Source organism: Amaranthus tricolor, chromosome 17 (genome assembly GCF_026212465.1).
Source record: "Amaranthus tricolor cultivar Red isolate AtriRed21 chromosome 17, ASM2621246v1, whole genome shotgun sequence".
Classification (NCBI taxonomy): domain Eukaryota; kingdom Viridiplantae; phylum Streptophyta; class Magnoliopsida; order Caryophyllales; family Amaranthaceae; genus Amaranthus; species Amaranthus tricolor.
Genome location: NC_080063.1, coordinates 5,010,705 through 5,022,395, shown reverse-complemented (window position 1 = coordinate 5,022,395; position 11,691 = coordinate 5,010,705). Strand labels below are relative to the sequence as shown.

Here is an 11,691-nt window from a genome sequence, read left to right as displayed (position 1 = left end):
TTCCATCACACATTTCAATATTTCATCATTCTCAAATCTCAATTCTCAATGATCAAACATCAATTCAAAGCCACTTCTCGATTCCCGCACAGCTCTCACCCCCCACTATACACACAGGAAAAATCGAAGGAACAAAATGCCGAGAAGCAGCTTTGCCAAGGTTGACGTCGTTATTGACACTGGAAGTCCATTGCTGGATCGTACCGTTGATGGCTTCTTCAAGATTGGCACTGTAATCATTTCTCTTTTTCTTTTTTCTTACAATTCCCTTCTTTTCCTATTTAATTTCTGGGTTTTGCTTCTTAGGTTGCAGCCACTAGAGCAGTTGCTGAAGATGCATACCACATTGCCAAAAGAGGTTTTTTCTGATTATTATCTGATTCTTACATTTTTAGTTATATATTCGTTCTATATTATTGTAATTTTGGTAAATTGTTTGATTCTCAAGAGCTATTGGTGATATGAATTTTAATTGATGAATGTTTGTAATCACATTTTTTGGTTTCTGGGCAGGAACCATTTCAACTAAGAACGTAGAGGAATCGGTAAGTTATTAATATTATGATGTGTCAATCGTTTTAGGTAGCTGGGGATTTTTGAACTAACTGGGTAGGATTAGAAATTTGTGAAGAACAAGAAAATTAATTGTTTTTATACGCATTATGAATTCTGGGTAACATCAATGTCAAACTTGATGATTTAGCTAATGTGGATTGCAAATTTGCAATGAATATTTGGAAATTTGGAAATTGGTTGTGCATTTATTATATTGTTGCCATGTTAAACGCATATGAAAGTTCTGATCGTTTGGCACATAATCAATTTGTTATTCTGGAGAGTACCCAATTATACTCCCTCCGTTCTTTTTCTTCTTCCCATTTAATTTTTGCAAAGTTTTTAAAGCAATTTTTTAGTCTTAATATCTCTAAATATACTTAAGAAGAATTTAATAAGATCTCACATAGACATATTTTATCTTCAATATATCTCTAAGAAACCTTAATTAAATTTCTCTCTTTAAAGTGGAATATTCCGAATGAGAAGAACATTAGAGAATGGAGGGAGTAGTTTGCAAAATCATCCTGTGTCTTGTGATTCAATCCATGAGAAATTTGTTAAATACTTTGTAGTTTTATATTCTGATAGACAAATTTGTGTGTTTCCAGTTGAAAAAGATGTGCAAAGAAGGAGCATACTGGGGTATGTGAGAACTTAATTTCTACCATCAATTTATCGCAGAATCTGGCGATATGTATGTAAACTTAACCACTCAGTTAATTTCCTATTCCACAGGAACTGTAGCTGGTGTTTATGCTGGGATGGAGTATGGAGTAAAAAGGATTCGGGGTACCAGTGATTGGGTAATTTCTTCTTCCAATGATTACAACTTACAAGCTATTTATTATAATCCTCAAATGACAGAGATAATCCCAGTGCATATAGATGATATATTGTCCTTCTTTTGATATTATTTGGGTTGCATTTTCCTTATTATGTCACATATCATGGACTTTATATTGTTTGTAAATGGTGCTCTATATGGCGTTAAAGTTTCGAATTATATACATTATGTGAACTTACCAAAACTTATTTGACTTTATTAGCCAAATTTTGAGTTTATTACCATCAATTAATGGGAATACAAGATTACCACCTTATTGGTCTTTATTTGATGTTTTTGGCCCTTGTCTAAGCTGGTTTTTACTAAAATAAGTCAAATAAAGTACGGCCTAGTCTCCCCTCATAATGGGTTGTATACAAGCTAGTTGATGATGCACTCTTATCTTTCAATCCTTGACCACACTATGTTGCTAGCATCTTCAAGTTTTGGGACCTTCTCGAGATAACGGATCATAGGTCTCTATGGAAAATGATATACTAGGAAACTTTACTTTTATTTTAGTTCAGAGTATATGAACTGAATATGTTGCCTCTCATCAATATAGTGTTATCTATCTGAGTATCAAACTTATAGGTACTAACCAAGTAAGGCTATGACCTATGAATGGGTTTATGAGGAGAAGAAGACATATCATCTATTTTGATGAATCAAGCCTAGCATGCATGCGCAAAGAGGATTATGTTAATGTTTGATTATGGGCCATAGAAAGGGTTAGAAGCAAGATAGGGATTTCCCTCTCAACAGTATCCAAACGGGTTGATTGTGTGGTGGCCATACTTGAATCTGATACCAAATGATAAAGAATTACAGAACCTAAAGGAAGTAAAAGAATGGAAATGTATTATTATTGAAATTGATAAAAACAGAAACCTTTGAGTGGTTTCCAAACTCCTCAACAAGACTAATTTCTTAATTTTTCACACTGTCTAACAAAGCACATTACCCGTATATATACAAGGAAACTATTTTAAACCAACCAAAACAATCAAACATACAAAGATCAAACTTGCTTACTTATTACCCCTCTCCTTTTTCCAGCTATAAGTATATTGCAAGGGGAGAGGAGGCACGTGGGTCATATCAAGGTGAAATGGGAGTAGACGGCACAGATGACAATGCCCAACGATGACTCGCCGCCTATTCTGTACGGTGGTGTAGGAACAAAGGTAGGAACTTATCTGGTGAAAACACGTTGGTTGTTCGGAAGTTTAGGGCTCTAGACTCCAGTGGTAAGTTAAAAGAAACAAGAAACAAGGATATAGAATTTTTCTACTCCTCTGCTAATGACTCTTCGCTGGTTCTGGAAAACACAAGGGAGTCCTGCAACTAGAGTGAGAATGTTATTATAATTAGTTTAGGAATGGAAATTTGTTGGTTTGTGCTAGTTGTATTTACATAGAATTAGCTTTTTTGTAGAATTTGATTAGATTTACAGTTAGAGTTAATTTAAGACTGCAAGTTCGTTATAAGTAGCAGTAGTACTTCCACAATAGTCTTATTCTATTAGGCACATATTAGTATTAACGAAAAAATTGTAGAGTTTATGAAGGAGATTACTCGGTCAAAATTTGTTTTGTAAGAAGCAAATACAAGTCCGAGCAAAGGAGGAGACATCCCATATTAATTCTAACCTTTATGATTTAGGTGTGGATGTAACGAAAAAAGCTAAACAAAAAGTAGGCATAGACGAATTAGAGGTGTTTGGGATGTTTTGTCAAGTTGGGTGTAGATGCAAACCCATAAATAAATTTTTAATTATGTTTTTTATCAATGAAGATAAGTTGAGAAACTCGTGGGTTGATATAAAATCGGTGCATTCTATATCAGAATGGAAATGTTTCATGAAGGACTTTGTGTGACCGATTGTAGGCGTATGAGTACGCAAGTGATGTTGACATTAATGTATCAGTATGATCATGAGGAGCCATTGAAGTTGACTAGGAGTGAAGATGAGTTCTTTGCTAATGAGTATTCTTAGTATGGCTTGTGAAGTAAAAGAGGTGAAAGTGGTAGTCATAGCAAGCAATTGCAAAGATTGAATACTTGCTTGCATAGCCCAAGATCCTCATGAACAAGGGTGAAGAATATTTTCTACTCCAAATGTGAGCTCGAAGGCATGGTTTTTTGTCTTATTGAAGATGGAAGCAGCTTTTGGAACGTAGTTGTAGTTGCAGTGGTGAATAAGCTATTATCATCTACGTGATAGTTGGATAATTCATATACAATGAAGTCGCTAGATGATGCCAATGAGGCAAGGGTGCGTAGGACAGTGTTGCATAAAAAAGTGTTGTTGAGTTTTTCTATTAGTCTATAAACTAATCAGGCATCAGCTAAGAAGTGATGCGGTACCAATATTGTATGTCATGTAATATTTGGCGAACATGACATTACATAAGCTAAGTTAAGAGTTGACTAAGTTGGATTGGGCGAGAAAGCAGCAAAGACGACGACTTGTCATGCGCCTAAAGATGACTCGTCGCCTACTCTGCAACAACTGCACTCAAACATGAGAAAATTTAGAAGTAGATTAGTGTTAATACACCTTAATATACATGAAAAAATTTAGAGTTTTTCAGGGAGATATCGAGTCAAAATTGTGTTTGTAAGAAAATTACCTTTCGAAGTTGGTAGCACTAGCAGAAGCTGTTGTTGCATCCTAAAAAATTCACTGGTTTACATTCTGTTTTGACAAAAACTTTATGTAATACTCCTTCCGTCGGAAAATCAATGACAAAGAAAATATGAGTTGGATTGAACACCATCAAATTTGGTTGCAAATTGTTGTTATTTCTGAAAAAAGTCATTTGAGACCTTGTTAGATCATTTTAATGGTAATTGTTGAAATAGGAAAACTGACATTTCCAACTTTTTCTTACCTGCTTCTGAAATATTGGATTGTGGTGATATAGCATTTTTTTGTTTTTTGTCATCCTATTTGTTAACAGCTCATCATGAGACGGGTCCATGTAATAGCTCATTTCTTCAATTGATTACTTTAAGATTATAAGTAATCGTTTTAAGTTATAAGTAATCACACTCTAATACTATAAAAGTAATTATATTAAAATTATAAGTGATCTAAGAATTAGTGATTTGTTAAAAGATTTGGTCTCTCCTGCATGGAAGAAGGTTATATAGCATTTTTTTTTTGTTTTCTTCATATTAATGATTATATAATTTGTTCTTTAGCTAAAACTTATTTTTACATAATGACTTCTTGATTAATATTTTGTTCTAATTTTTTTCAATTAAAATATGAGCAGAAAAATGCAATGATTGGGGGTGCTTTGACCGGAGCTCTGGTATCTGCAGTGAACAACGGCAACAAAGACAAAATTGTGATGGATGCTCTTACGGGAGGTGCAGTCGCCACTGCTGCAGAATTTATCAGCTATCTCAACTGAGACTTCCATGCCTGCTATGTATATAGGGAAGAAAAACGTCTTATTTCATTTCTTCCTTAGGTTTCAAGATTACCTCAATAATTGAGCGTTTTTTAACTAGCATATATTGAATTCGATTACGAAATTAGTTTGTGATTCAAACTGATTGTTCCCATATGACTACAAGGTCATCCCTTTTTTGGTCATATGTGTTGACTATGCTTCTTGCTTATAATAAGAGAATAAATTACAACATTGTGAAAGGAAAATGAACATGGCTAAGGCTTAACGTAGTATTTCCTGATCATATAAATTTCTGTCTACCTTGCATTGGCTTGACATGAGCAAGGATATACCGAATATAGTCTCCCTCACACTCTATCATACAAGCAAGTGCGCTGTATGCCCATGATCTGTAGTCCCTTACGTCTGTTTTGGCTGGTGCAGCAGGATACTTGCATGCTTCGAGTTCGTGTTTTGGGGGGCGTCAACACCGTCTTTATGTTAGAATGTGAATGTATTTGATTTTTAGAAGTGTAAAAGCTTTTTTAACAGTAGGGAAGCTTCTGAGTTCTGAATTAGAAAATGTATTCCAGTTTGATGAATTGCTGATACAGTGATGGTGCTTTTTTGTTATCCACTTTTCAACTGTAGAAAAGCTTCTGAACCAATATTTTTCAAGTTATAAAGGTTTACGAATATCACATTTCGGAATGTTTCAAGAAATATCCCGTGCTTTTGATCGATAAATCAATTTCATTACCGCGAACGCATATGTTGCCCGTTTTGCATTATATAGAGAGAAAGTCTTCTATGGACTTAGTACATAATATTTTAGTAGGCATTAATTTTAAAAGTTATTAAAATAGTAAGTTTTTTCTTTTTTTTTTTGACATGTAAAATCAAGTATTTTCATTAGAAAACATTTGTTTTTATAAGGTTGATGTATACTTAAATAGTGTAGATAAACTAACCAAGTTTACAGAAGAGAAAAGTAGAGAGATGTCATTTTCAAGGAAGTGTGGGCGGCGAGTCAGCCACAGCACTTAAGCTATCATTCTCATTGTGCTTGGTTGTGTCAGCTACCCATATATCTGCCTGTGCTTGTGCGTCTAGGATGCTCTCATAAAGAAGGAAAACAACTACTAATAAAGTTCAATTGAATTTATCATATTCTAGAATTGGAGTATTATTTTAGGTCGGTGCATTTTGAATCACTTTTCCGTTTTAACCATCTAGCTTCATTTATTTTCGTCACGGAAACTAAGAAATTAGATGTAGTGGATTAAATATTTAGAAATAATAAAAAGAACATAAAAAGTAAAAGTAATACTGTCATATTCAGAAACATAAATTTAGAAAATTTTATTAGAACAGATTAAAATGAAAAAATGAGACAAATTAAGTTAGATAGAATATAATTTAATACCTGAATGATTAGTTGATTAGTTCATTAGTAGGAACTCCTGGTGGTCCTCAATTATATGCAATCATTATGCATATTTTAATCACTAGCTACAATAAGTTTGTTTGGAAAAATTTTGATACAGGTGTTCTGTGTCATTTGGATGATGGTACTCGTGTTTGCTTCTTGTAATCTTGCGTGCTCACCGGAAAGTTGTTGTTGTTATTATTATTATTATTATTATTATTATAATTATTATTATTATTATTATAGGGTAGGCCGAGAGGAGAAGACTAGGTGAGAATTGTTATTATTACCTAACCTGAAAAAATAATACTTACTCCTAATTGAGATAAGATTTAATTCTCACGAGAAAGCCCATTTGAATTGCTTATGCTTTTGGCGGATGAATTTCTATTTATGTCAATGAATGTATTGATGTATAAAATATTTAATCTGATATTTGATATAAATATTTAATCTGATAGTAGTGTTAAATGGACAAACGTTTCAAGTATTAAAAGCAGAAGTATATTAGCTAATTATAGAGCAACCAATAAAGCAATAATATTGTCAAAGTCTTAATTTCAAAAAATTAAAAATCCGCTGTCTATTCAATAGAATAAGAAGGTAATGAAACTCAAATCGAGAAACCGTAGCTGAGATAAGCTGTCATAGGGGGAGACGAGTTTATGGCATTACAAGGAACTAGGAAGGAAGGAACCAAATCACTTTCAAGTAGTCTGAATAACCTGCAGATGTGTGCATAGTTGAGTGTTGACTAGAGGTGCTCAAAGGGCGGGGGCGGGTCAAAAATTTAACGGAGAGGGGTTAGGGCGGGTCATGTCAAATGTTAAATGAATTGTGCGGGTCAAAGTCCATTTAAATCCGACCCACTTTGACCCCATTTTTAAAAGTTCATAAAATAGTTTTTTTATTATACTTTATGGCCCTTTGGATCGACCCACGTACGTATATAATAACATTATTTAAAAATATAAAAAAAGTGATAAATTTATTTTCGCAATTAATTCTTATAATTATCCGGCCCGGCTTGGCCAGACCCTTTTACACCAAGCCCTGTTATTAACCCGACCCGCTAATGATTCTTAAAATGTGACCCGACCTTTAACCCGTTGGATCTACCCGCCCCCTTGAACACCTCTAATGCTGACCATATCAGTCTCATAAATGCAAGAGCATGGTGCTTGATGTGAAACCTTACGCTTCACATATCAACCCCTGCGACAAAGCACTGCATGATGCGCATGTGCGCACTTACACACACACCATTCTGCTCTAAACTCGAATTAATTTGTGTACGCTCTATATAAACAAGCATATTGCAAACGTGCATAACTCAGAGAGTTGGCTGCAAATAAACTTGATGAGGTTCCATTCTAAAGTAATTGGTATTAGGACGAGTAGCCTACAAGTATATATATGTTACTCAGCCTCTTTCTAATTCTTCGATGTGATCACATGCAAGTTATTTTCCAATACAGTCAACCATTAAATTCAAACAGAAACAATAAACATCTCTTATTTGGTCAGTTTCTCATGGATTAGATATTATGTTCTGATCAGAACTTTATTTGGTAGCTTTTTTTGCTTTTTTCTGCTTGTGTTTGCCTGCCTTTATATAGAAGCTTCGGTGGGTATTACATAATGATATTGGAATAATGAAATGTTGTTGGCTAAAATAACGAAGCAATTATTTCCAATTGACCAGTTCGTTACATGTTACAACATGTTTCATAATTTTTACTAGATCAACAGAAATCACTGCAATGCTTCATATACACCTTGACAGTGAACACTTATTCAAGCTTTTCAAGCTAAGCTGTTACAATTTACTTATATTTTGTCATGATCTTACTATTAAAACTAAAATGTTTTATAAACTTGGCCTTTCTGCCTCCCTCTCCTCCTGATGATGCCTTTTACATAAATCCAACATTCTCAGGGGCGTTTGGATGGTGGCGTGTGCCAACGCGATCATGCTTGTACAAAGGTTTCAACAGTAGCGGACTGAAGAACTTGATCATGGCGCTCCTTCGCTTCCATTTCCCAGATTTTGGGAAGTGCTTCTTTCATGTTGTGGATGCTCCGTAATGCATAATCTGCTCCGGGTACCAGCTCTGATCTTCCGACCTGTATTCCAAAATTTCCGAGACTTAAGGTCATGGGCTATAACTTAGTTCAATTGACAACAATTAAGTACTTTGAGTTCAATTCATAACTTCCATAAGTTTCCCTACCATGGACGAGTTGCGTATAGAAGTTTTAACATTTAGTGGTTTATCTAGGTAGTTATTTTCAGAACGTTACAATTGGTAGCATTCCAAATCAAAAATCACATGTTAAGAATATTTTTTCCGTATTTTACTCAACAAATTATACTGCAACAACTATTATAACTATTATTTTTACCGAAATATACGCAACTAACAATTATAGAATTAGTTAGCTACAGCTATCCACAGCTATCAGCTAACAATTACCACACAACTATTTTATGCCGAACGGACCCATGTATAAAACACTTTTACCTATAATAAGCATATGTAAGTTCTAGCCTCATATTTACTCTCGTGCTATCCTCTCAATTTTCATTGAGACTATGCTAAAGAACAATATTAGCACATAGAATATTCCTTTTACATCTTCTTAAGATTCTATAAGAATATACTTACAATAACTGTGTGAAGTCCAGCTGCTTTTCCACTTGCAATGTTTCTGACACTATCATCAAAGAATATCTGAGAGAAGACAATATTTCACATCAACTTGTGAACCAAAACACCCAAATTGCACTATTTTAATCCGCATCATTATCATATTCAGTGTATTCCGCTTATAGGAACTATGGTCAGGATCTGAGAAGGGAAGGAAGACGACAACTCATATCCATATAGGAGAGTGCGGACAAGGAGTCCCTCAACTCAAGAAAGATCCACAAATGAAACTATTTTAGGCATACATTAACTAAATTTTGGTGTTTTTTTGTGTAATACTCCTAACTAAGTTAGTTGATCATTTGATGCTTACTGTTCTTTTAGGATCCAAATTGGCAATACTAATAGCAGCTTCAATAGATTCAACTGAAGGTTTGCACAAAATACGCGATTTTGAGGATGGATTGTCTGGTTGATTGAGTGTCTCGAAACATATTATGCCCTCGAAACAATCTTCCAGCCCGAGTTTTCTGAGTGCGCGAGCTGCGTGTGCCTTGTCCGAGTTCGTAAATACCTGAAGTATAACATAGATTCAAATCAAATGAATAGGGCTCTCAGGTGAATGAACGTGATAGAGTATATAACATATCAAACGACATGAAATTAAACTCTTCGGATTGAGAGTTATACGTACAATTTTGCGTTGGGGAGTCGAGAGGAGAAGGTTTCTCAACACAGGATCAGGCTTCAATTTTTCATAGGGTAAACTTCCATGAACATATTGGTGAAATTCATCATTGTCAAATTCATATCCAAGTGCCTAAAAATCATACCATACACATCATTAGATCAATCTTAGTACAATTAAATATTTTCATATGAAACTCAACTTAGACTATGTTTGGCAAATAATTGTTGGTCGGAGTTGTTATCTGATTTGACAAGTCGGAAATATGAATGTTTTGCTAGCTGTTAAGTCAACTATTATAGAGATGTTTTGTAATAACCAATTGTTAGTTATTGATTATTTATAAGATAAAAAGTGGGTTATAAAGCCAAAAACTAATTTAAAAGTTGTCTGTTGCAGATTTTTAATTTTGACTTAAAAACTATTTAGAAAAAATTTATTTAACGGGCTAGACCAACTTAAAAAATAAAAGCAAAGAAAAAGACATTTGCCAAACACACCCTTACTTGTTTATATGAAGTTTATTACCTTGAGACCAGCCATAGTTGTGCCATATTCTATGTATAGCTCTAAACATAACCTTGGTACCTCACTTTCTTCTATATTTAAGTATTTAAGCATGTATTCTGTCACAAACAGGGTAACAAGTTTAATTTCTTTTATTATTGAAGGGTTATACTGTTTTTATTTACTAATAAAAAAATACCTTCGATATTCTTTCTGCAAGCTTTGTTGATTCCAGAACTCAGTGGGTACAAAGTATCATCCAAATCTAAAAAAATAAAAAAAAATTCCATCAAATTAATAAAAAAAAAATCAGTCATTAAAAATTAAAGGATGAATTCCATTCTATTTTATTTTCTATATTTCTTTTGAATTTGCTACATAAGATGATGTTGTTATGATATTTATAACAAATTTCAAAAAGAAAAAGGACTTATATATAAACATATATAAAGAGACAATCATCTAAAAACCAAAAGATAGTGAAAACTACGAAAACGGGTGCAAATGAGTATTAAAAGGATGTTAAATTTGGGCATATACTCAAAACCCACATAAGAGAAGCGATGGAAATGAAGTTATTAAATAATTGTGATAGAGGTACAATGAGAGAAAATAAAAAAAGATGAATAAAAAGGAGGTTGATTTTTCTCATTAGGAGGTAAAGAATTTATATAAGAGAATTAATTGTTATATTCTCTATTTTTTATTACCTTCTAATCAATTCTTTCATCTTTCTAACAATCAAATCTCTTTAATTATTTATCTAATTAACTTTTTTTCTAGTTTGACTTTTATTTACTCTATAAATGTTTGCTCTCAATTCAAGCGACCCTTAAAACCAATTGGCGATAAGAGAAATAGCTCATCAAGCGTATGCATTAATCAATCTCCTTTTAATTGTTCGATACGGAATTACATATAGATTATTTTTGGATTTTCTTAGGATGCACGTTTTCAGCTTATATTAATTTTCAAGTTATACTTCCGTTTAAAATTAAAATATAACCACTCACCAAAAAGTAGGCAATCATACTTGGCTCCATTGAAGTTCACAACAGAATCCATTAATCTTTAGAACAATAACAATGTTAAAATTTTAACTGCGAACAGATTGCAATACTAGAGATCTTCTACCTTATAGCAGCAAAAACATAAATAATTAAATAATGTAAACAATACAAAGGAAAAAAATATAATTAAGGAGAAAATAATAAATGAAGAGCATGAAAGTTACCTTAATATCATACAAACATGAAAAACTTGAAGGAATACACAACTTAGAACATACAGAAAAGGGTATATATACACATAATTTCATGGATGAAAGATTCTTTTAATAATAATAAAAAAAATACAATTATATGAATTATCTGGGGTTAGCAATATATGATGAGCATATTTTCCACTTTGATTCATGCCCATACAATTCTCCAGTAATTACTTTAATATGCGTTCTGTTATCAGTCGCTTTCAACCCCCAAATTGTGCTGTTTTATATGATTTGTTTTTTAATAAATTTAAATTATGTTTTATGTATCATTAACAGCTGGTTTGCCCGAGTGGTTAAGGGGGCAGACTTAAGATCTGCTGCACATAAGTGCGCGTGGGTTCGAACCCCACAGCCAGCA

The 11,691-nt window shown here is 33.3% G+C and overlaps 2 protein-coding genes and 1 non-coding gene across 4 annotated transcripts; 2 read left to right on the top strand and 1 right to left on the bottom strand.

Moving 5' to 3' along the window:
- On the top strand, positions 1–5,371 carry LOC130804722 (outer envelope pore protein 16, chloroplastic). The gene is made up of 6 exons (XM_057669277.1): positions 1–232; positions 307–358; positions 514–545; positions 1,167–1,200; positions 1,294–1,361; positions 4,666–5,371. The coding sequence occupies exons 1-6, from the start codon at positions 137–139 to the stop codon at positions 4,804–4,806; spliced, it is 423 nt and encodes a 140-aa protein (XP_057525260.1). The 5' UTR covers positions 1–136; the 3' UTR covers positions 4,807–5,371.
- Positions 5,372–7,864: 2,493 nt separating this feature from the next.
- On the bottom strand, positions 7,865–11,454 carry LOC130804721 (suppressor of disruption of TFIIS). 2 transcript variants are annotated; one of them, XM_057669275.1, is made up of 8 exons: positions 11,298–11,454; positions 11,077–11,132; positions 10,263–10,328; positions 10,085–10,182; positions 9,563–9,688; positions 9,242–9,442; positions 8,887–8,952; positions 7,865–8,344 (listed from the first exon to the last, which is right to left on the bottom strand). In XM_057669275.1, the coding sequence occupies exons 1-8, from the start codon at positions 11,306–11,308 to the stop codon at positions 8,189–8,191; spliced, it is 780 nt and encodes a 259-aa protein (XP_057525258.1). In that variant the 5' UTR covers positions 11,309–11,454; the 3' UTR covers positions 7,865–8,188. The 2 variants fall into 2 exon arrangements, with proteins under 2 accessions (XP_057525258.1, XP_057525259.1); XM_057669276.1 differs by having other exon boundaries at positions 11,077–11,197; positions 11,298–11,452.
- A 154-nt stretch (positions 11,455–11,608) lies between these two features.
- On the top strand, positions 11,609–11,691 carry TRNAL-UAA (transfer RNA leucine (anticodon UAA)). The gene has a single exon. It is a non-coding gene; the product is annotated as a tRNA-Leu (tRNA).